Source organism: Salvia splendens, chromosome 19 (assembly GCF_004379255.2).
Source record: "Salvia splendens isolate huo1 chromosome 19, SspV2, whole genome shotgun sequence".
NCBI lineage: Eukaryota > Viridiplantae > Streptophyta > Magnoliopsida > Lamiales > Lamiaceae > Salvia > Salvia splendens.
The window spans coordinates 5017765-5043544 of record NC_056050.1 but is presented as its reverse complement, the minus strand read 5'-3'; the positions used below and the strand labels follow the sequence as shown (position 1 = coordinate 5043544).

The following is a 25780-nucleotide window of genomic DNA, read 5'->3' as shown; positions in this document are numbered from 1 at the left end:
TTGTACGACTGATGGCCCTAAGTATGATGGAATGTATCTCTTGTGGTGGTTATCCAAGGTACGTGACAATTACGAAATTTATGACATCCCTCCGGAAGATTGTCAACGTGTAGTTGCATTGATGTAATTATGACAAACGGCTTGATCGATGGCTTGGACAATTTTGTCAGTTCATTCAAAATTCGATTCACTCCTCTTCGTTGGATGGTGGATGCGGAAGGGATCAGAGGACCCAAGCCATGAATCTTATGCGCGGTTGCATATGAAAAAAAATGAATCCAAAATGTAATGATCAAAATAAGTCTTGGGATGTGAACCGGAAAATCTAAAACTAAATTGCATAAAAAATGTAAATAATTTAAAAACTAGAATTCATGAATAAAATATATCGAAATTCTAAATTTATTTAATAGCAAATCAACAATATGACAACACTTTTTAAATTATCCACTCTTAAGAGTAGCTTCCAAGTTTAATTCGTAAAGCTTACAATTAACTCAACACTAAACTCAAACGCATAGAACTTCTGTCTTTGCTTTTGGATGGTTTCTTCTTTTAAAGTTAAATCCCAAAACAACACTTGCACAATATTTTTTATGCTGAATTAAAGATCAAACCATCTACATGATTAGTTCGTTATCTTAGGCACATAAACACACTATTACCCTTTATTTAAATTGAAGAACAAAGCTCAGCTCTCATTACACAACCAACATGATGCCATATTTCTCCTCAATTTCATCAAGAACACATCCAAAAATATCATTTCAAGTCCATCAAAATCCCAAAAACTTGAAAGAATTAGCCAACAAATGATCCACAGCAGTTGGAGCAAACTTCCTTGCAAATAGGAAACACACATTGGTTGCCTGGCCATTGTACAAGCATGATCCCTCAACAGCCTCCTTGAAGAACTTCTCCGTCAGCTCCCCCTCGTCGTACGAGGCCGGGTGGGGCCCGCCCCTCGACCAGTCGACCCACGTGAGGGTCCGGTTGGCCAGGAGATGGGGCGACCGCAGGGTCATCATCGTGGGCAGGTAGTGCTCGTCCCCGTAGCACATGTGGGGCCTACAGAACTGCTCAAACTTGGAGTGGTACAGGGTGTCCTGCACCACGTCGACCGCCAGCTTCCTGCTGAGCTCAAACCACTGGGACCCCTTGCGCCAGTCGGAGAGGTTCACCTCAGGGGCCATGCCCTCGTTGTAGCGCCCCCGGCCATAGGGGCCGTCCTCATCAAAGGCGCCAAGGAAGCTGAATTGGGATTGGGATATGTAGGTGTAGATGTTGGTGAAGTTGTGGAGAGGGATGCACGCCTCAGAGACGAGCACGAACCACTCGTTGGATAAGTATAGCAGCGCGTTGGCTAGGAGGCGCCTCTCTGCGTCGCACATGTTCATCCTCCCCCACTCAGCAACCTTACAAGAACAACAACAAGAATAAGCCATTGTAGACAACATTTTGTTAGGAAAATACCATTTAGATCAATGTAAATCAATGTAGAATGATCATTGTTACAAAAACTAAGACATTTTAGATAACATTCTATCTAAACATACAACTAATGAGGCAATGTGTAGATCATTTTGTTAGGAAACATACCATTTAGATCAATGTAAATAGATCCCAAAATAATTCATAAATGTGGAATACCTGGCTAGGAATCTGCCTGCCATAGAATGGTGAAGAAGGCATGAATTCGGGGGCATAGCCAGGCGAGGAGTGAATGTAGATCGAGTAAAGCCTCTCGTTCCCGTTGAAGAACCTCTCCCACAGAGGTGCAAGGGGCAGAGGCCCCCTTGTCAAGAACATGAATGCAATCTTGGGAGTCCTCTCGAAAGGGTACTTGTCGATCACAGGCACCACAGAGGCGCGCCAAAAGAGCTCCGTGTCATTCATCTCGTGCAACAGGCTCGATGGGGGCCTAATCCAGCTCTCCAAGCCATCGGATTCTTGGACACAGCCGTCGTGGGGAGTCTGGATCCTCATGGCAGCAGTCGAGGAGGCAACGTTGTGGATGTTAATGTACCGGTATGAATACATACTGATGTAGAGAAACACTAGACCGACCCCTACCAAGAGGAAGAGAAGCAGCAGCCTAAGAGGTAGCAGATGTATGCTATATTGGTGCATCATCCTTAGAGGAATTTGGCCTTCCTCTAATGAACTAAAGCTTCCCACCCTAGCTTGCATCTCCCTCTTGAAATTCCTAACTATACTAACAAAAGTGTTTTTTTTTTAATTTCAAGATTCTTGCTCCCAATTCAGACATGAACAGAGCAACCACAGAGGAGTATTTAAGGAATACTAGGTGAAAAGATGCAGCATTTCAACCTCTCACATCACCAATAAATCAAGAATACTTAACAACTCCAAGAATGATTTACTAAACAAGAATAAAGAGGAAATCCTAACTTTTGAGGGTATGGGCATTGAAGAAAACCAGTAAAAATTGAATCTTTACAGCAATAATTGAACAATCACAACAACCAAGAACATGCCTAGTTCCTCACCATATGGGAAGCCTTGGAAAGTGCTGCAAAACATGTCATGAGGGATAAAAACCTAAAATGATATAAATTAAAATTTATACTCCTACTACTTAAATTGAGGTGCAATTGAGGAATGATTGTACATAAACAACCACAAAATGACAACAAGAAGAAGAGGAAAAAATTGAAATTTATTGATGCATCAAGGAATGAGAAATTCCGTTTGGGTTTGGGTTTGGGGAATGAAACTGATTCTGAGTTTTATTAATGCCTTAAATTTGTGGTTTTCATAACGTTGGAAGCACTTGTAATCGAGGATGCTGTAGTGTTGGGGCATTAAAATCGACATTAATGAGAGATGGCACGGTGATGATGCAATACACAGATTCATGATTGGATCTGGGAAATATTTATGTGCTGATTTGAGAAAATGAAAATGAGAAAAATCTGGCCTAATTTATTAAGCGATCGTGTGTAATTGCACCAGATTATCTTGTAACTGATTTTTCGTGGTCAAATCAAAATCATGTTGCAAAGATTTAGCAAGGATTTTGAGGATGAAGCTCAATTCAACTATAGAAATGTTTTCCTTCTAATCGAATTATTAGGGATTCGAGTAATCATAAGAGTAGATGAAGATTTATTGTTTTATAGCAGAAGATAAAGTCATAAAACTTTAATATGAGATTTTATTTTCTTATATTTGATGTATTTGGGCATTAAATTTTACTTTCTTTTACTATTTTCTTATCATGTCACATTTTTCATTTACTTTATTCCACAAGAGATATTATATATATATATATATATATATATATATATATATATATATATATATATATATTTTAAAGTTCTCTATCATATTAATAGAAATATACTACTTCCTCCATCTCATTTTAAGAGTCCTGATTACTTTTTCACACTCATTTTGTAAAAATCATAATAAATAGTTAAAGTGGTGAAATGATAAAGTAAGAGAGAAAATAATATAAAGAAGAGTCTTGTCTACATTATTATCTCTCTTACTTTACTATTTCTCCACTTTAACTATTTATTTTGATTTTTACAAAACGAGTGTGCAAAAGTGACCGGGTCTCTTAAAGTGGGATGGAGGGAGTATTATTTTCTGTCTCCATTTAACACACAAAACATCTTCTAAATTTCCGCGTCATTCTTAAAGTGTGACATCTATTATGAAACAAAAGGAGTAATATTTTTTTTCGTCCCATAAATCTACATTCAATTTTTGAAAATTTTCCACAACCTACACTAACAACAATATCAAATTCACGATCCAATAACACTATTTTCAATCACATGTCTCATTTTTTTACTTTAGCACTTTTACATTTTTTTAATATTTTTAGGGAATATAGGGAGTATGGGCTATGTGATATTCTGAGGTGGGGTTTGGTTTCCTAAATAAAACAATAATAAGACATAATTTAAGATTGAGTTGTGAGAGTATTTTAGTCACATGGGTTAATTATGACTAATTATCGCATGATTATCCATCTAGGATTGAGTTGTGAGATTGAATCTCATCAACCAAACACACTATATATCTATTATCGGGATACAATCTTCCAAACGGAACATTCTCTTATGTTAAGTTAGTTGAGTCGTATTTGATTATAAGTTGTCTAAAGTTTATTAGTTTTTAGGCAAAAACTTTATTCTTTCTTTCTCTTTTATATTATATCATGTTTTCGATTGTACTCCCTCTCCATTTTACCTTTAAATATAAATTATATTCCTCCTCCCTTAACTTGTACTCCCCCGGCCGCGAATATGAATCCCGTTTATCCATTTTAGTTTGTCCGCAAATAGGAGTCACAGTTCACTTTTACCATAAATGGTAATAGAGTTTCACCTTCCACTAACTCACTCCACTAACATTTCATTTAAAACTAATATATACAAGTGAGAGACCTCTATTCCACTAACTTTTTACCATCCACTTTTCTTAATATTACTTAAAACCCGTGCAGTCAAGAAATGAGACTCCCAGTGGCGAACGGAGGGAATATTTCATTATAGGTTATCCCAAAAGAAACACCTCAATTAACTTATGGTGGAGGAAGTAGTATTTATTTGATAATATATAATGTTATTTAGAGAGAGACATATTATAGTTATAGTATATAAAATATAGAACACTAGTATCGCAATATTGTGAATATGATCCTCTAATCCATATAATCCGGCTTCAGTGGAAACAAGTTTGAACTTTGAAGTGATGAGATTATTTTGGGTATAGACAAAATAGACTAACTATATTTCCTCCCTCCCGAAAAAAAGTAGATTTTGTTCTATTTATGTTATCTCCAAGATTATAGTAGTTGATTTCGCAATAAATTTTATTTTCCTTAATAAACCCCTACTATATAGTTAGTTGACTTTCCTTGAGAGTTTTCTTTTTGACTAATAACCCTTGCTAAATATTCGTTGATTTTTAGTTAGATCCACCTAATATTGGATGACATTAACCTTTTATGAATAACTAAGGCTATAGAATGTTAGTCCTGTTTTTATATATTAGTTTTATAATAAAATGTAAGTGGGAAAAATTAGTGGAATGTGAGACATATTACTATTTATGGAATATTCCAACCAGGACTCCTAAAGTGGAACACCAAAAAATGGTAAATCGAGACTCCTAAAGTGGAACGGAGGGAGTATTATTATTTTTATTTTTGACAAATTTTGGTCATCTAATTCTAATTCTAATACTCTTCCGTCGATCAATACATGACCAATTTTGACCAGATATGAGTTTTAAGAAATGTAGTAGAAAGTGTGAAAAATGTTAGTAGAAGATGGGTCCTGTTTTTATATATTGTAATAATTTTATATTGAAATGTGATGAAATAAAGTTAGTGGAATATGGAGTATATTACCAAAAATTATAAAAAAACAAATGAAATATTTATTAATTAACGGAAAAAAATAGAAAAATGAAATATTTATTGGTGGACAGAGGGAGTAATTTACATTTGATGTTAACCAATAATTTTAATGGATGATTTCACTATGTTACTATTTAAATTTGGGTTTAATCTAAACAAACGATTCTGGTCGAGTTGGATCGAAGGCTAAAATAAAAATAAAACCATAAACATCATTCATACACCAATAGATTAGAATTGTCATGAGTAGAGTCAACTCAGTCCAGCACAACCCAACCCATGTCCAACCACCCATCAGGGAACTGAAGAAGCATGAGTTGGACTCATAAATTGAAATTAGCTCTAATTGGGCCTTTTTCAAACCCAACCCCTGGACATTTAAAAAACCAAGACCCACAACTACAAGTCATAGTAAATTATTTTTCTCATAATCTTAAGAGCTTGGAAAAAATATCGAAATACCGAAATACCGGACTTATCGTACTGAAAAAATATTAAAAATACCAAATTTTTGGTATACCTTGATTTTCAGTACGGTATGATACCTTATCGAAATTTCGGTAAGGTTACGGTATGAATTTTCATATACCGCGGTATACCGCTTCATACCGAAATTCGGTATATACCGTAATTAAGGTATATACTATAAAATATAAATATAATTGTATATAAAATACTCCATCCGTCCACAAAAAATAGATTACTTTGTGTATGACATGAGTTTTAATGTAGAATTGGTAAAGTAAGAGAGAAGGGGAAAAAAGTAAGAGGGAAAGAGAAAAAATAAGAGAGAAGTAGTGTTAGTGGAATGTGGGGTAAGAAAGGAGAAAAAAGTAAGAGAATATTTCCATAAATGATTGTGATCTATTTTTTGTGGACGGAGGGAGTATATTTTATATATTTTTAAATTATAAAATTTATTGTGAATATAAATATAATTATGAATAAAATATATTTAATATATTTTTTAAATTATAAAATATAAATAATATTCTAAAAACCCAAATTATATATTTTCATTGATGTTGAAAGTAAGGTATACCGCAAAAGTACGGTATACCGAAAATGAGGTACAACATCGGTATGGAAATTGGTCATACTGAAAATAAGGTATGCCGAAGTTTGATATACTGAAAATTTTGATAAGGTAAAGGTATGAATTTTTTCGCATACCAAATTTATAGTAAGGTATACGCTATGGTGGTTTCGGTAAGTATACGTACCTTCCCACCCCTAATCTTAACGTAATTTTAATTATATTCATATTGAATTTTATATTACTCCTTTCGTCCCACGTTAAGAGTCCTGGTTAACTATATTTGAGTGTTCCACTTCAGGAGTCCCAGTTGAAATATTTCATAAATAGTAACAGGTCTCACGCTCCACTAACTTTTTTCCACTCATATTTTATTATAAAATTAATACACTCCCCGTCCCACAATAAGAGTCATATTTTGTCATTTAGATCCGTACCATAGTAAGAGTCACATTTCACATTTACCACAAATATTAAGTAGGTCCTACATTCCACTGACTTATAATTAGATTACATTCTTATGTGTAAAACTACTTTTACATTATTTACTCTATTTTTTATTTTAATATATGCACCTTTTAATATATTAGTCGGTATTTAAAAATCTTTTGTCCTGTGCATAGCACGTGTGATAACTGGTAACACTAGTTACTACTCCATAATACTAATACTCCATGTATAAGTGGGAGTCATAGTCCACTAACTTATTCAACTCAATTTTTTTTACATTTCTTAAAATCCGTACCCACATCAAATGTGACTCATATTGTAGGACGGGGTAGTATAAAAGTAGGATTCACGCTCCACAATTTTTTTCACCAACCTTCCTTTATAAATAGTTTATAATTTTTAAACAAATTTCCTAAAATAAAATTGCAATAAGAGAAATTTAAATGTAAATATTTTATTTGATGTAATTTAATGAGTTATCGATGTCCAGGCAAACATTGTCGATATTATTGACTTAGGTAGCTCAAAACAGTCACATAAAAATAAGTTTCCCGAAAAATAAGAACGATTTTTTTGGTGCCAAGATCGAAATTTCGACGCCGGAAAATTTGTTCTTTCCAATTTATATTCATCTCTCTGCTAATTTGTAGGTGATGCAGTGTTTTTAGATCGTGAGGTAACCCTCTTCTTTCGGCAACAACCTGTGTTTTACCTCTCTCTCCTCTTCATCTTCTTCTCTCTTATATATCCTCTTCTCTCTGTTTCTTGCTCCTGGATTTCACTCCCACTGTGTTTTCATATTTAAATTTTGTTGATTCGATTCTCTTATTCACGTTCATTTTGTCGAATTTGCCATTTCCTAATATAGTTGGACTCTTTTAATTCCAGTGATTGTGCTGCATTTTCATGCATGTGATTATGTTAGCACTCTCTGTCTAAAGATCAGATTTTTACACATTTTGGGTGGAATATTTCATAGATTTTAAGAACTCATAGATTGTTGAAATGAAGGGGGCTTGTGATGGTTGGAGTAGGTTTTCAGTGTTATCATTTGGGGGGAGGATTTTTTATGGGGCTTGTGATTTCACCTTTGGTTAATATATCTGTAATGGTGTGGAATAAGTGGGATTTTGTTAATTTGTTTGAGGGAGAGTGGGATGAAAGGTGAAAAGGATGAAGGGAAGCAAATGGTTCCTCTGTTTCCTTCCGGCCTTCGTATTGGTGATGGAGATAGAGGAGGGCCTAGTGCACCTCCTCCTAGAAAAACGATGGCTCTTTTCGAAGAGTACAGAGTGAACACACAAGGTCCGAAGCCCAAATACGGACCTAGGTTGCTTCCTGTGCCATCGGGCCATGGCTCTACTAACTTCGTGTCACAAACATCTTCGAACAATGTGACTAACTTCGTGTCACAAACGTCTTCGAACAATGTGAGTTGGGGATAATGTTTGTTTGTTTGTGCATTTTTGTAGAAACATAATCTAATGTTTATGTGTGGAGTACAGTTGTGTATAGGAGAGTCATTAGTTGGATTTGAATTGTTTTTCCTTCGCTCAAAAGAATCTTTGAGCAATGTGAGTTGGGGAACTGGATGTTTGTGCTTTTATTTATCACGAAGCATGATCTTGCTTTTATGAGTGGAGTAGAATTGTATGTAGTAGGCTCGTGTTTGTGCATTTATTTATCTCGAATCACATGCAAGAGAGTCATTAGTTGGATTTTGCAATTGTTGCTCAATGTTTTTGTTGAGATATATGGGCTTCTCTCACTGAGCTAGTTGCACTTGCACATTCCGAATTACATGATCCATCATCCGTTCTCAGATTAGGTTGAGTTCATTCTAACTAGCTCCGGCAAGAAGACTCTGGTATAATTATGTGTTGAAGGGTCATTTGTTGGAGTTTCAATTCTTGATTTTTGCTAATATTAAAACAAGTTCAATTTCTTGACCACTTTTAGTAGAGTAGCATGCAGAAGATTTTTCGTTGGCGTTTTCTAAGTAGCTTCATAGAGAAGATCATACTAGTATAAATTAGGAACATGAAGATGGGGAGCATCTAGTTATCCATTTACTCAATCATGACAAAGAAATGAAAATTGAGTAAGTAGTCTTAATGTTTGTTTCACATGTTTTATGTATACTTACTACTTTACTAGTTTGTGTGATGAATAGGATCTGAAATGGCTTGTTACTTTAAAATTAGAGTTCATATGCCCTCTCAAATTCTTGAATATTTGAACCGTTATAGGTTGCTGGTGTCAAACGGAAAGTACGGCCTGGATTGGCTTCTAACGAGTGTCCTAACTCGCCAGAGTGGTACTACTCTCACTGTTCTGCTGGGGCGTCGGTACCAGAAAACTATCCGGATCCAAGTTCCTCATCCAGTCTAATGATGAAAGCCAAGTGTATCTCGGTCCAACCACCGCCTGTCTTTTCCAGCTATAGTAATTGTTGCACTAACGAAAAGGATTTTGGAGTTTCGCCATTTCTTCAGCCTGAGAAGATTCGCAACTATGGCAATCCTCAGCTGCAGGTGAAAAAAGAGAAGCTCGATACCATCATTTCAAGACTGTCGAAGGAAACAAAAACCAGAGATCATGAAAACAGCAAACTATATCTGAATAGCAGCGGAAATAGAATTTCCCACCCGAGCATTGCAGCCCTTCAACACGACCACCTAAAGAAAACCAGCACGGGAGATGATGAGATGAACAGATTAGATTTCCCTCAAACGGAGAAGCTATGTCTAGAGTACAAGAATTTACCCAAGAGCAAGACTGTTGCTGCTGATTTGTCTGCATGTGGCGTTGTCTCAAGAAAAAGCACTTCTTCGATAGATGATAAGGCTCATTCGTCTACCGTAGCTGGGGACTGCACCCTACGAGCCAACATCGACAGCGATCCTCTGTCGTTGAAAATAGGAGATGGTGTGAAAAGGGAGGAAACCTCAGATGCTTTCGCCGTGAACTCTATCTTAGGCCTGGATATAGCTTCTGATGAAGTTGTGAGAGTTATTGGCCAGAGGCTGTTCTTGAAAGCAAGGAAAACAATGATCCAGTAAGCATTTTGACTAGTTTAAAATGTCGACCTTTTTCTCGTATTATGATCAGGATACTAACGCAGATAATTTTCCCATGCAGTCAACAGAAGATATTTTCTTTGCAGAAGTTTGAGCTGCACAGATTGATAACTGTAAGCTCGTAGGCCTTTGAAGCCGGGAGGCCATGTTAGAATGGGTAAATATCTCTTTCTAGCCCAAAGTATGCCCAACTTTTAATAAATATCTGGTTCTTTAATAGTGATGACATATTAGTACCTAAAATCTTTGTCATTGGGTACAAATATGTGGAAGACATTAATAATGAAATGTGTATACTTTGGGCTAGAAAGCGACCTTTGCCCGGTTAGTATATCCTAATCTTTGTCCGGTGCTGTGGAATAGGTGCAGAGACACATAGCGCAATATCCGGAAATCTTGCGTGAAACTACATTCGACCCATCCATCAAGTTTCCTCCGATCAACAAGTTGCTTTATGTCTCCCCACTCGATCCATCCCTAGCTACTGCTAAAGCGAAAATCGACCTTCCCAAGTCCAGTCTTGGATCGGAGGCAATATGTGGACTGCTTCCGTTGCCTCCAACTGATCTCGAGAAAGGGCTTCTCCCTCAGCAAACACCTCTCCCAAATCCTGCATCCACCCCCCTTGGTCCTAAACTGGCACCATGGTGCTTGCCGGTTCCGACGGGGAATCAGTGGCTAGTCCCGGTGAGATCTCCTTCGGAGGGGCTCATATACAAACCTTACCCCGGGCCATGTTTCCCAGCCGTTCGTTTCATGGCCCCTGTCTACGGAAACTGCCCCCCGGTGAGCTTAGGCTCGTTGGGAGGGGCAGCTTATGGCGGCATCCCCCCTCCCAACGAGGAAGGAAACGAAGGATTCTGCAGGACCGAGCCCGGCCAGAGTTACTTGCAACCATATCCAATGCCTTTGGCGGGAGAAATTGATAAAAGCTTGTCCTCTAACTTGTTCGTGCCACCTCCGATCCTGTGCAAAGTGTCGAGCCAGAGCGTGGCAGTGTCGGAGTGTGGTGGAAACCTGCATAGATCCAATGGAAGTGAAATGCAGGGCGGTACGGAGACGAGCGACCCCAAGAGATTGGAAGGAGACGTGCTCCCACTCTTCCCCACCACGCCTTCGCTGCAGAGAAATGAGCAGAGGGTGCAGGCGATCAGGGTCGTCCCGCACAACCGTATGTTGGCATCAGCATCGGCAGCACGGATTTTTCAGTCGATACAAGAAGAGAGGAGAAACCATGAGTGACCACTCATTCACCTTTCCTTCATATGCACTTCATAAGTGGTTCTTGTTGATCATCAGTTTTGATCACAAGTTTGTTAACTTAACTGTATTTGTACGGATATACACGCACAGAGAGAGAGAGAGAGAGAGTATAAATAGGAGATGGACGAAGCATTCATTCAAACTATACATACATTCCAATTTGTTTCGAGGTTTCAATAATGTTCCTTAGCATAATTTTGATCGTATTTTCAATTGTATTGATGCATGAGACATTTCAAATGTGACACCATTAATTCTCTGTGATCTGTAATTTATTTTACTCCATATTATCATGTTAATAAGATCCGATTTTGCGGGTGGTGCCGGAAATTGCGGCCTTATTGCATAGCACCGCAAATGGAGGCCACCGGAAAATCAGTCGCAGCTGCGGTGGTCTGCCTGGTTTTGCCAGATTTTCCGGCCTTAATGAACTCTTGTGCTTCATTTGTGACAACTGACAATGCGTGCAACTATATTCCAAAGAGAAGTCGAACCATATTGTAGCATATAAATGATCTCTTATGCTTCACTTTTCAGAGCCTCTTCCATATGATCATATCATATATATGTATTCATAGCATAGAATTGATGTTGTTCTTGATCAAATGTTCTTCGCAATGCATCGTAGTAAAGTATACCATCTTCTAATAAAGATCATGGACCTCAACCCATGGTATAATCGGAACTTTATTTGAATTCCAACTATTTTGTATTTTTGTTCACCAACTAACCAAATTTCTAAATCGTACCAATTCATCAATTTGCATCGTTATCATATTTTTAAAATAGAGGAAAGGTTAATTTTGGTCCTATACATAGACCAAAATACGAATTTGGACTAAAACATTCACCTTTTGAAAAACAGGTCTATAACAAATGAAAATGTCGACGAAGTAGTCCTTTTTTTACGATTCCATAAAAAAACTAACGGTCAACACTAATTGCACAGTGGCATGACCGTTAGTTTTTTGATAGAATCGTCAAAACAATGACCACTCCGACAAGGATTTCATTTGTTATGAACCCGTTTTTCAAAAAAGTGAATGCTTTAAACCAAATTCGTATTTTGATCTTATGTTTAGGACCAAAATTGATCTTTACTCTTTAAAATATTATTCGAACCCAACAAAGTCGGCGAAACATGATAAAATCTCCCCAACTTAATATCCACACCCGAAAATACTCAAGTTCATTCATCCACAAAAAATGATCCCACAAAAAATGATCAAAACATAAACTCAAATGTTTTCGACATATTTTCCAAAAAGGGAAACCCTAAACATCCCTCACTCGATCTTCCAAGCATATAGGAAGAGGCAAAACTCCACCCCCTTTGAGTAGCCATCCGCCGAGAAATACCTACTATTGCCACTACACTCACTTCCGTCGCACCGACTGTCGCTCAAGCTCGAATCGTTCTCATCGGCGTCACCCTCCAACTCGCACGACGACTTAAATATAAATAGCCCGTGGTGGATCCCGGGCGTGCAGAATAGCCACGCGTGCACGTCCCAGAACACTTCCACGGGCTGTTTATTCACCATCACCGTTTGGTTTCCCCTGAATTTCCATGGCAAATTCTGGATGTGGATCAAGATTATCCCATCTATGCTTATCCACATCTCCGGATCCTTCTCCCTTGTCGTCGTGCTCTCCACCACGATGTCGTGTTCGCGCTTTCTTTGGTCAAACCGAGCTCGGGTTGAGAAAGACTTTTTTCCAAACACATTCTCTTTCTTGTAGAAAATAACCGGTTCGGCCAGGGGCGGTCTGGCTTTTGTCCTTTTATAGGCCTTCTTTTTGTTGTCCCCTAGTAGCAGGACAACTTCGTTGTTTGCCACTAGGGCGACATAATAATCCGAGATGGGCTCTGGGTTGCCCAAAAATTTAGCTGACTTAAGATCCCAATAGGCCTCGAGTCGGCTACCATCCACCTAGAGACACTTGTACCCCTTCTTGGTCCAAAAGTGCCACGGCTTTATATCAATCTTGCATGTGTAAACGATGTCGTTCTGGTCCACACTGTCGACCGTTATTCCTAATGAGTAATTCATGAGGTTCTTGCCCCATGTGACGGTCACGTTGCGCCAATAGCCCGCGATGTGCGTTTGGTAAATGCTCGTGACCGAGGTTTGTGCGGTCTTCTGGGTCACGGGGTCTTTGCTATGAACAAAAGGCGGATCGGATGAGTACGCAGCCAACGATTGGGACTTCCCAACATTGTATGCCATCTAATGGTGCCGGATTTCGACCCCCAATCCGATCAAGGAGCAAATTGTTTTCTCAATCTTTTGTATTTGAAATATGATCTACGATACGAATAACTTCGAATCTATGATCGTGTCGGGAGGATTGAGAGAGTTTGTCACGCCCGCATTTTCTAAGGATAGAAAACACGGTTGATCGCGACTAAGGGAGGATTAAAGAAGTGGGGAAGAAAGGGGAAAACAACATAACTCGACCATAGCTCGAAACAAACAGGAATAGCTTGAATAAAATTAGAGTATCTCAACAATCAACAACTCAAAACAAATATGATCTCAACAATATTTGGCGAAAGAAATAATATTCAGCGGAAGCATTTCGAGAGTAGAATAATGCTATGTATGAAGACACAACATATTCTAGACATTTGATAGACATTCTTCAACTTTTATGCTCAACACCTTCCGCGCTCGTCACCGCTCAACCTGCAAATAGGGAAAACACATGCGGGCTGAGTACTTGATGTACTCAATGAACAAATGCCAAAACAATTATATAAAAATAAATTATATCATGCCACCATTGAGTGACCTCGGGGTTTTAATCTTGAAAAGGCCCGAGACACTAAAAATATCTCAAACACAAACTCTCAACTCATCCTCAAATCCTTTTTCCTCATCATTTCAAAACACAACCATTTCTCCTTGATTTATTTAAGAAACTGCCATATTTGTTCTTTAGGGTCCCGTGTAAGGGGGCCACTTTCCATGAGCACGAAAACCGGCCAACCCGTTCGATGACTCACGGTCCTCATCATGTACACTAGTCCGAGTAGGGACGCACCCTTGCTAAGACCCGAATTCGATTAAACTCATAGTAGGGACTCACTCCCCACTAAGCAATCATCAACATCAACATCAATCTCATCAACATCAACATCCTGTGAACAAGAATGTGGCCGCAAACTCGATCACCGGGCCGGCCGACCCAAAAGACAGCTCACGATCCCCATTGGTGTACACTAGCCTGAGTAGGGACTCACTCCCTAGTCAGACCCGAATTCGATTTCAATAGGTCTAGTAGGGACAACTCCATTGCTAAACAAACAGATAGGCATTTATCAAAACAAAAACATGGCATGACATTCCCTTTGTAAACTTTATTTTCCTCGAAAACGTATTTGAAACACAAAGCACTTTTCTGTCAAGGTCGAGCATCAATTAACATCACATCAATAAAGTCAAGCAATTTATAATATCACTCAATAAATCAACACAGCACCACATAACATGCGCAACAACACTTTCATTTTGATTACATATCTCGCCTCATCATTGGAATAAATATAATAAATCAATCACACATAACATGATGCTCAAACCGATATATTAAAAAGAGAGCTCTTGAAAATACTTTAGTTCGAAAACCCACCTCGTTCGTTAATTTTTCTGAATTTGAATTCCATACTTCGACTGCAATTTTGTCAGCGGAGAATTTCCTTTCATTGAGTCATGCTTCTCTTTTCTTTCGTTTATAAATGGGACAGCCCGAGCTTTGGAAAGAGAGAAAAAAAACGAGCCCATTAGTATCTTCATCCCCTGATTTTGAGCAGCAAGTTCATTCTCTCCCTCTCTTCCCGATCTCTCTCTCTGCCTCTCACCTTTATCAACTCAAAATCAGTTTGGATCCCCAAATCAGCGACTTCTGTCTCACTTCTCAACTCTCCAAATCAATAAACCCCATTTAAATTCCCAACTCGCAATTTCCCTTATATTCTGCTCTTCGTGTTCCCCCTCTCGGTCATCCCCCTCTCCATCAACTCTATCTATCTCTTTCTCACATCCAACCACAACTCTCATCTCTCTCTCTTCTCCGGTTCACTCTCTGCACATCCCCTCAATTCGATCGCCTCCGTCAAATCACAGCGGCTTCAGCGCCGCCGCCACTGTTATTGCCGAGTCGCCGCCACTGCTGCTCTACCCCAAGCGGTCCCGATCAGCCGCAGCTGGAGTCGCTCTCCGCCGTCGCATCCGTCAACGGACTCGCCGTTGTCGCCATCCTTGTGGTGAGCGTCGGTGCCGCCGCTGTTGCTGCTATTCGCTCTCTCCTCATGCTCTGTGTGTCATCTCCGAATCGTTCGCCGCCGCTGCCCTCTTGGAGTTTCATCCGCTGCTGCTGGCCGCCGGTTGCGAGGCTGTTGCGATGGCCAGGAGTCGTCGCCGTCCACGCAGCTGCTGTCCGCTTCTATCGTCTCTCTCTCTGAATTTTAGCTCCCGATTTCTCTTGGAATTGATTGAATATGATGAATCGTGGAGTCGTGGGCAGATTTGTATGCGTAGAAAAAATCTCGTGGATCATTGCAGTATATTCCCAGATTATGTGGAACTGGTTGAACTTACGAAAAACGTGGAATCACGGGAGATTTGAGCTAAAGCATATCGTGTAGGGTCTTATGTTGGGCTTTTCCAAAATTTGGGCTTCAAAATGTAGTTTCAAATAAAAAGAATTGGGCTTGAAAAATTAAATAAATGATATATCATTCTATCGACTAACGAAACAAGGGAAAAAAAAGTTTAAGTGCACAAACGATGTCACTACGACAACAAATAAAAAGGGTAGAAAAAGTCGGGGTGTTACAGAGTTGGTGAAGGATGCCAACATTATCAAACCTGGGATCAAAACCAGGTTGAAATTGATGGAGATGTTTATGGAAAATGAAGAAATATGGCATGAAAAAAGGGAAACTTTTTTGGATGATACAAAGTAATACGTGTATTACAATAACGATGGAGATAATTCCATGTTAGATAATATTTGGGGAAAAAGTCAATGGAAAGGGATACGAGGTTTATTTTTGTGGAGGAAAAACATAATTTTGTTCGTCCTAGAATCAAGGATCCAAAATTAGAAAGTGTTTGTCGTTTTGATGAGATCCTTCCTTCTTTATTTTACAATATGGTATGCTCTTTTATTACTTGCCAACAATGTCACACCACAATATACTTGAGTTTGTAAAATATATTATACTTACATACATTATTATTTTAAAAATTTTAGAATATACTCGTGATCACACACTGATTGGGTATTAAGAGAGAAAATATGCTGACTATTTTCATAGTATTCCAACTCTGCATTTTTTTTGAAAAAAATAATAATCCTAGAAGTTATACTGAATCCCCAAGTAATTTAGTAGCCAAATTAATGCGTGTATAGTCAAAATTAATATATCTTAGGTTTTCTACATTGGAAGTACCTTTTTTTCAAATAGTCTCTAAATTTGCTCAAAAATACAAATGATGTACACGTACGAATGGTTAGAGAACCTTGCGAAGATCATAAAAATGATCGAGCTAAGGTTGCATGCAATGTGAAAGTGCATGAAGTGGACGTGGAAGGTGATCACGTGAAGTTGATTGGAGCATGAGAGATGGCCAAAACAGTATGTGCACCAACTCATCTTGATGAGAAGTTTGTTGCTCGTTCAACAGGACCACAAAGGTACATGGAGAGCGAATGGTACGGTGAAAGATTGTTTAGTGTTTCTGTTTTGATTAAGTTCTATAATCAAGAGTTTACTTGATGGTACATGTATTAGAGCATCTCCAACAAGGAAAGGTAAATAAAAGACGTATATCATCTATATATCTCCTCAAAATGTGAAATATACCTTTTTAAAAAATAACATATTCAAAATGTGAAATATACATCTTTTATTTACCTTTTCTTGTTGGAGACGATCTTAGCAATGAATTCTAAATGCTTCGCTTAGTGCTATAAGTTTTTCATGTCATGGAGTTTATTCCTCAGTCAATGTAACAGTGAGATTACACTATATGATATTTCTGGTATATTGTTCCTTTACTTTCTTCTTCATGAATTCCCACATTAGCTTTCACAAATATCTTATTTTTCTTTTTTTATATGGATAAATATGTTGGAAATATTGCAGTCTTTTAGACGGGCAAACTCTTGCTATTACAAAAGAACCAAAAACTGGAAGGTAAGTAAAACAAAGTAAATACAATAAAAGGAACAAGATATAAACTATAGTCTTCTTTAAGTCGAGTCGAGGTATCCCTCTCTCCGCAAGACGAAATACGCCCCGGCTAGTGCTCACGGATTAGCGTAAAGTCCCCAAAGATGAAACGACTTTCCTCCTATCGAGTTGAAGCACCTCAAACTCGTAGGCTCCGGCGAACTTGAATTGGAGGTGAGAACCGAGCAATGCGATGCTCCTAAGATGCGAACTAGAATGCTTGAGCTAGAGAGAAGAGAGAATGATTGTTGGTTGTGTCTCTATCTCTCAAATCCACACCTATTTATAGGATAGGAGTGGCCACATGAGAGGTCTCGGCATTAAGGCACCTCATAAACACTTGGAGGTTGAAAAGTCAAAAGACTTAGGAAAAGGAAAGGTTTTGAGACCCTTCTAATTTCCCACATGTTTTTCCTACAATCCCCCACATTGGTTAGAGCGCTGCAAGCTCAAACCAACACCAGACACAAATGCATGTATGCAGACTCTTTTGCTCAGTTATCAAGAAACGATACTGTATTTGGAGAGGTAACTTGTGGTTTTGAACCTTCCATAGTCAACACTATCGGACATACTGGCGGGCTAGTGGACGCGATGCCTTGAACTATTCTTCCTTGGTGTATGCCTAGTCAATAGCATCAACACAATATTGTCTCAACTCCATCAGTTCTCACGTTTGTGTCCGTTTCGGCCGTGGAACACCTCTTTGGAATTCATAAGTGACTCACACACACGAAGCGGCCCCACTTCTCACTTACATAGGTGATTCTTTCATGAGTATCCTGCCATACTGCATCTCCTTGAGATTTCAAAAATCATTAAAAGTCAAAAGACATAACCTCTTACCACGTGCAGGTTAAAACACTCAATGCTTTCTAAAGAATGGGCGAAGATTAAAATCTTCTGAGTGTTACAGCTAGATTTGTATAGCTTCGTTTTCCCATTGAACCAATCCCATGGGATCTCCAATCGTATGGTTGGGTTACCACTATACTCATCTTTTAAGATGTGGTTTTTAGTCCCATTCCTTTTAGAAATTTATGCATTTGATCACGGTTTAAACCTTTTGTTAACGGATCTGCTAAGTTATCCACTGACTTTACATAGTCAACTGAGATAATGCCACTTGTGATCAACTACCTTACGGTATTATGTCGCCGACGAATATGTCGAGACTTACCATTATAAAAGCCACTTTGTGCTCTACCTATAGCTGCTTTGCTATCACAGTGTATCAATACTGCGGGCACTGGCTTCTTCCAACATGGAATACATTCTAGGAAATTTCTGAGCCACTCGGCTTCTTCCCCTGCTTTATCCAAAGCGATAAACTCAGATTCCATGGTGGAACGAGCAATACACTTCTGTTTCGTTGATTACCACGAGACAACACCACCCCCCACAGTGAACACATACCCACTTGTCGAAAATGAGTTTTTTGAATCAGAGATCCAATTTGCATCACAGTACCCTTCAAGTACTTGGGGATATCTTGTGTAATGCAACCCAAAGTTAAGAGTATACTTCAAGTATCTCAAAACTCTACACAGAGCTTTCCAATGTTCCTTACTTGGGTTGCTCGTAAATCGGCTCAACTTGTTTACAGGACAAGCAAGATCAGGTCGAGTACAGTTTGAGATAAACATCAAACTTCCTATGACCTTTGCATACTCTTCTTGAGCAACAGAATCACTCATATTCTTGCTCAGATGGACATTAAGCTTCAAAGGAGTCTTTGATGGCTTACAATCAAACGAGTTGAATTTCTTAAGCATTTTCTCAACATAATGAGATTGCGTTAAGGCAATTCCCTCATTAGTCCTCAATATTTTGATTTCGAGAATCACATCAGCTAGACCCATATCTTTCATATCGAAATTTCTTTTCAACATGTTTTTTTGTCTCGTTAATAATGACACTATTGCTGCCAATTATCAACATATCATCAACATACAGACACACAATAACAAACCCGTTATCTGTGTTCTTAATGTAAACACACTTATCACACTCATTGATAGTGAATCCATTTGCCAACATCACGTTGTCAAATTTCAAATGCCATTGTAATGGTGCTTGCTTCAACCCATATAATGACTTTACCAGTTTGCATACTTTACGCTCTTGCCCAGGCACAACAAACCCTTCGGGTTGTTCCATATATATTTCTTCTTCCAGATCACCATTCAGAAATGCAGTTTTCACATCCATTTGGTGAATCTCAAGATTGTGCAAAGCAGCAATCGCTAGAAGCACCCTAATGGAAGTGATTCTCGTAACAGGTGAATAGGTATCAAAAAAGTCATACCCTTCTTTCTGCTTAAAGCCTTGGACAACTAGGCGAGCTTTGTACTTATCTATAGTACCATCGGGCTTATATTTCTTTTTCAGAATCCACTTGCACCCTAAAGGCTTACAGCCTTCAGGCAAGTCTACTAACACCCAAGTGTTATTTCTCATGATGGATTCAATTTCACTGTTGATAGCTTCTTGCCACCACGCCGCGTCTGGGCCAGACAGAGCTTCCGCCAATGACTTTGGTTCGTCATCCAACATAAAAGTTATGAAGTCAGGACCAAATGTTTTAGCAACTTTAACTCTTTTACCACGTCTTGGTTCAACATCCTCAGGACTTGACCTCATCCTTTTTGGAGGATTAGAACTAGTGGATTCATCCATCATTCTTTCACTAGAACGACCCTCTTGCCTCTTGCAAGGGTATACATTCTCAAAGAATATAGCATTCCTTGACTCAATCGTTGTTCCTTCAGCCACGCCAGGCACAGCTGACCTATGGACTAGGAAACGATAGGCACTACTATTAAGTGCCTGGCCAATAAAGATGCAATCGACTGTTTTAGGGCCTATTGCAACTTGTTTCGGAGGTGGCACTTCTACCTTCGCTAAACACCCCCACACTTTGAGGTATGAATATGAAGGTTTCTTCCCTTTCCACAACTCATAAGGAGTCACATCCCTATTTTTTTAGTGGAATTTTATTCAGGATATGATTCGCTGTTAACACAACCTCCCCCACATATTTTGGGATAAACCAGAATTAATCAACAGAGAATTCATCATCTCTTTAAGTGTTCAATTTTTTTGTTCAACAACTCCATTTGACTGGGAGAATATGGAGCCGTTGTTTGGTGAATTATACCACTTGCATGACATAATTCTGCAAACGGGGCTACATACTCACCACCTCTATCACTTCGAACACACTTAATTCGATAATTAAGTTGATTTTCGGCTTCATTTTTGAAGTTTTTAAACGCTTCAATTGCATCATCTTTACTTCTTAATAAGTAAAGGTAACAATACATTGTGCAATCATCTATAAATGTGATGAAATACTTTTTACCACCTCTAGTTTGCACAAATTTTAAATCACATACGTCTGTATGGATTAACTCTAGAGGTTTTGTGCTCCGTTCTACCGAGCGAAACGGTAGCTTGGTCATTTTTGCTTCAACACAGACTTCACATTTTTCTTGTGAGTTAAACTTATCTACTTTTAGTAAATTAAGATTTACTAATCTTTTTATAGCATTTAGATTTACATGTCCCAATCTTTTATGCCATAAATCAGAGCACTCAAGCAAATAAGAGGATGTGTCATCTTCCTTATTTCTTAATCCTTTTCCACGGTGAATGACCGTAACATTCAGCTCAAAAAGCCCATTCACTAGGTGACCTTCACCTATGAACTTTTCATACTTGGTCAATATAACCTTTTCACACTCAAATTCTAGTGAAAATCCATGATTTACTAGAAGTGAGCCTGACACCAAATTATTTCGGATGTCTGGGACATGCAGCACATCCTTAAGGGTAAGAACCTTTCCGGATCCTAATTTTAGGAACACATTACCCACACCAACCACCTCGGAAGAGGCTTGGTTTCCCATAAGTAGAAAAAACGCTTCTCTCGGAGCACACATGACATGTGGCACCCGTATCAACAAACCATTAATTTGGATTATTACCATGGTCCACGTCGGAGACCACTGCGATCACCTCGTGATCTTTGCTGTTTATAACAACACGTTCAAATAATTTGTACAGTATTGTTTCCAACAATAAGTACACAATTATATTGAACCAAATGTGCATTGACATATTCATCAACCCATATATCCCAATTACTACTACCAAATCTAAATTGGTCTTGCTTGTCAAATGACAAACGATAAACATCATTCTCAAGAGAATAGATCTCAAGGAATTAACCACTCCATAGCGCATCGACAATGCGACCGTTCGTTGCTTTATTCCAGCTTTGAATTTTATGTTTCCTCCAGCATCGGTCGACATGATTTCAACAAGAGTACAATATTTCGTCTTGCGATTGTTGGAAATATTGCAGCCTTTTAGACGGGCAAACTCTTGCTATTACAAAAGAACCAAAAACTGGAAGGTAAGTAAAACAAAGTAAATACAATAAAAGGAACAAGATACAAACTATAGTCTTCTTTAAGTCGAGTCGAGGTATCCCTCTCTCCGCAAGACGAAATACGCCCCGGCTAGTGCTCACGGATTGGCGTAAAGTCCCCAAAGATGAAACGACTTTCCTCCTGTCGAGTTGAAGCACCTCAAACTCGTAGGCTCCGGCGAACTTGAATTGGAGGCGAGAACCGAGCAATGCGATGCTCCTAAGATGCGAACTAGAATGCTTGAGCTAGAGAGAAGAGAGAATGATTATTGGTTGTGTCTCTATCTCTCAAATCCACACCTATTTATAGGATAGGGGTGGCCACATGAGAGGTCTCGGCATTAAGGCACCTCATAAACACTTGGAGGTTGAAAAGCCAAAAGACTTAGGAAAAGGAAAGGTTTTGAGACCCTTCTAATTTCCCACATGTTTTTCCTACAAAATAAACAAAAAATTTGTAAATGTCACGTCATGGTGGACTCGAACCCGAGAACTTTAGCTTGATAACGTACTCCCATTTTCTTTTCATTTAAATAAATGTATCACCATAATAAAAAAAGAGAGAAAAAAGAAAGAAAAAAAACGCATGTTTTACCTATGGAAACATAACCTGTTGGTTTCTGGATAACAAGAGATAAAAGTCGGGCGTAATACAACATAAAAGAAGGAATACAAAAGAACAAACTGAAACAAAATTACAAGATAGAAATTCGAAACAGTAAACCGTAAAAGTGGTTAGCCGAGTCGAGGAGGTCTCTTTCCGCAAGATGAGATATGCCCCGGTAGTGCTCTCGGGTTGGCATTTCGTCCCCAAAGATAAAACGGCTACGTCTCTGGTGAAGCAGCACCGCTATCAGTAGAGCTCCGACAAACTGGATGGATGAGAAGGCAGAGCTCCGACGGAAGAACAATGCAGAGAGAGGAGAGAGCTGATGATGCAAAATGCTTTGTGAATGGTGTAGGATATGCATGGAATGGCTAGCCTATTTATAGGCTCAGTCCACTGCAGGGGTCAACATGATGATTGTCATTATTGCAAGACCGTAACCGCCTACCGTTACAAGGCGTTACGAGAGCTGGAGAGGCTGCTCCAGGACGGACGTATCAGGACACGCAGCGCGTCTAGGTTCGCTCACGATGTGGACTTCATCACGTGTCAGCCACGTTGGCTTTACTGCTTCATATTGACGAGGTGTCATCCCGCTTGGCTCGTTGAAGTGGAAACGGTGGTGGTCTAAAAAGAACTAGACAAGCCTCGGGTCGAACCCAAGCACCGAACCCCACGACCTGGCCCAAAGAACAGTCCAAAGACCAAGGGCACGAGCTCGAGGCGGGGGCACGCGCGTGTGGGCTCTACAGCCCATCTTAGTCCACTATAATTATTAAATTGAATAATCCTTTTTATTAAATACTTGATTAATGAGATTGTAACTTCCAAGGTGGGATAAAACTCTCTTCATTAATTTCATAGCTTCTCTTAGCTTGCAATTTTGCACAACTTTAACCTATTATTTCTCACTCATCGGGAATCAGATTTGAGAAAATGAATATACCACGATCATCTACTCCTTACGTAGATCGACGATATATCATTTAATTTCACAAAAGTAAACATCTTATTAAAATTATAATTGATCAAAATCCTTTGACCGGCCATAGATTCCAACTTAACAATATTAGCAGCAGATGTCCGGGCCGAAGTGACATCTTAAAAAATGCAAAATTTCGTTTAATAATATTCTATCAATATCCGAGGATATCTGATGGTAATTTTAAAGAATCGGGAATGTGGATGAAATATGAATCTATAATCTATTGCCATACACTGAAAATGTATTTTTTCTCTTTTTGTAATTTTGTGGGAAAGATCAATGATAGCCCTACTTGAACCAAGATGTTTATCTGGCCCAATAATAAAATTAAATTTGGGGACTGCACCACCAACATTCCTTCTCGACAATACATGGCCCGTTGCATATTTACTTGCAATTTATCAAATATAGATATAATAGTCCATTACCTGTTTGTGTTAAAATAATGAATGCTATAATAAGTTAATCAACACATATTTCATTGTTTATCGTTTAATAGTTTTTAAATTAACACTCAAATAATTGATTATTCCAGAATCTTGACTTAGAATACAAAATATTCAAATTGTAAATTTTGAGTATTAGATTTATTAGTTTATCAAATCCTCAACTAGTGTTGTCAATCGGGTCGGGCTGCTGGGTTTCGGGTCAACCCTAGTTGGGTTGCGGGTCAATCGGATGCGGGCTGATCAAGTTGTGATTTCTTTCGAGTTATAAAAGTTCAACCCAAACCCTAAAAGCTCGGGTTGCAACCGATAAGATTAACATGCGGTCAATCAATAAATAATGATGAAAATTAGGTATATTCATAAAATGTAAAATATTTTATTATGATAAATTTAAGATTATGCTTAAACTCAATTATAAACATGATCAAATACTAATATTTGAGATATTTTGTGAAATTTTAATGCATGTTTTAAAAATTTAAGTGAATTTAAAGTTTTAAATTTATTTGTCAATTACTCCTATTATATTAATAAAAATTTAATATATAATTAATATATCTAATATAAAATTGAAACTTATTATTTTAGTTATCTATATTATATTAATCAATGAAGTGTCGAATTAGGAGTAAAACTAATAATATATTTTATCGGGTTTTCGGACCAGCCAATCGGGTTTTCAGGTCTGGCCCTAACGGGTTGCGGGGGTTAATCGGGTGCGGGCTAATCGGGTTTTAATTTTATCGAGCTGAAAATTTCCATTCCTAACCGTATAAATTTGGCGGGCTATTCGGGTCAGCCCACAAGTTTCGGGCTACACTGACATCCCTATCCTCAACCGATCCCCATATATTTATTTAAAATTTTAAAATCGATAAATAAAATCTAGTTTTGAACCTCAAAATGAAATATCTTTCTTATATAAAATTAAAAAAAAAGAACGGAATATTATACTTATCAATAGAGCCTATGACGATAAAGAATTATCGTTTTTGGTCACACCATTGCCACTAGCTTGAATCAGATTGAGATTGACATCGATGTTTTAGACTTCACATCAACCTTGCGTAGAAAAACTTATAATCTTTTTAATTGTAACATTTATTGAGATACGTAGAGTTCTAGAGAGATAAGATTTGGTGGTTTTATGCTTCTTGAAATATTTATAGGAATAAAATGGACCAATTTTAAGGGACCTAATGTTTTAGGTAGGAATATATATCTATCTCAAGTATGTGTCAAATATCGAGTATCATTTTGCAAATGATAATGATAAGGGATAAGTAGCCTTGGCCAACTCTTTTTCTCTTATCTTTTCTCAATATTAATTTCTCCTTAACAATGATATCATTAGGGAAAGCACGCAAGTTAAGACCATTCTATAGTATTTGTGATTTATTAAAATAACGGTTGAAGTATTATTATATATTATCCATAGATTTATTAAGATAGACTTGGTACGATGGTATGAATTTAAGAAAATATAAAGCATATTATAAAAACTACAGTACATATTTTGAGTTTTAGTTTTTTATTGATAAATGAGCGTAAATTAGAGATCACGTCACCATGAATACGATTGCGAGACCTTTAGCGTCAGACATTGATCACTCTACCACTGGCCCAATACACACGCGTGAGATCTTTGACCTTAGACATTAATCACTGTATTAGTGGCCTTTAAACACACACACAACAATGGTAAATCTGCAATGGTAATTTGAGCTATAGTTTTGGTACAACATTAGTTTGTTTTAGAAGCAATAATATGAACATCTTGGATCAACTTTACACATGAATTATGGCATTGGTTAGAATCAGAGCCCATGATAG

At 38.1% G+C, this 25780-nt stretch overlaps 2 protein-coding genes, 1 long non-coding RNA gene and 1 pseudogene across 3 annotated transcripts; 1 reads left to right on the top strand and 3 right to left on the bottom strand.

The window, feature by feature from the left end:
- Positions 1 to 580: 580 nt before the first annotated feature.
- Positions 581 to 3060, bottom strand: LOC121778475 (glycosyltransferase BC10-like). The gene is made up of 2 exons (XM_042175831.1): positions 1651 to 3060; positions 581 to 1415 (listed from the first exon to the last, which is right to left on the bottom strand). Exons 1-2 carry the CDS (start codon positions 2188 to 2190, stop codon positions 777 to 779), a joined length of 1179 nt encoding a protein of 392 aa, XP_042031765.1. The 5' UTR covers positions 2191 to 3060; the 3' UTR covers positions 581 to 776.
- A 4341-nt stretch (positions 3061 to 7401) lies between these two features.
- Positions 7402 to 11526, top strand: LOC121778092 (ELF3-like protein 2). The gene is made up of 4 exons (XM_042175374.1): positions 7402 to 8314; positions 9134 to 9942; positions 10026 to 10077; positions 10328 to 11526. The coding sequence occupies exons 1-4, from the start codon at positions 8042 to 8044 to the stop codon at positions 11204 to 11206; spliced, it is 2013 nt and encodes a 670-aa protein (XP_042031308.1). The 5' UTR covers positions 7402 to 8041; the 3' UTR covers positions 11207 to 11526.
- Positions 11527 to 12513: 987 nt separating this feature from the next.
- On the bottom strand, positions 12514 to 13458 carry LOC121778902 (annotated as a pseudogene).
- Positions 13459 to 13691: 233 nt separating this feature from the next.
- On the bottom strand, positions 13692 to 15956 carry LOC121778283. The gene is made up of 2 exons (XR_006045649.1): positions 14864 to 15956; positions 13692 to 13917 (listed from the first exon to the last, which is right to left on the bottom strand). It is a non-coding gene; the product is annotated as an uncharacterized LOC121778283 (long non-coding RNA).
- Between the last annotated feature and the right edge of the window lie 9824 nt (positions 15957 to 25780).

Coding starts and splice junctions, on each gene's coding strand:
- LOC121778092 (XM_042175374.1), top strand. CDS start 8,042: ATGAAAGGTGAAAAGGATGAAGGGAAGCAAATGGTTCCTCTGTTTCCT. Junction 9,943..10,025: donor GCAAGGAAAACAATGATCCA/GTAAGCATTTTG, acceptor TTTCCCATGCAG/TCAACAGAAGATATTTTCTT. Junction 10,078..10,327: donor AGCTGCACAGATTGATAACT/GTAAGCTCGTAG, acceptor GCTGTGGAATAG/GTGCAGAGACACATAGCGCA.
- LOC121778475 (XM_042175831.1), bottom strand. CDS start 2,190: ATGCAAGCTAGGGTGGGAAGCTTTAGTTCATTAGAGGAAGGCCAAATT. Junction 1,416..1,650: donor GCAGGCAGATTCCTAGCCAG/GTATTCCACATT, acceptor TGTTCTTGTAAG/GTTGCTGAGTGGGGGAGGAT.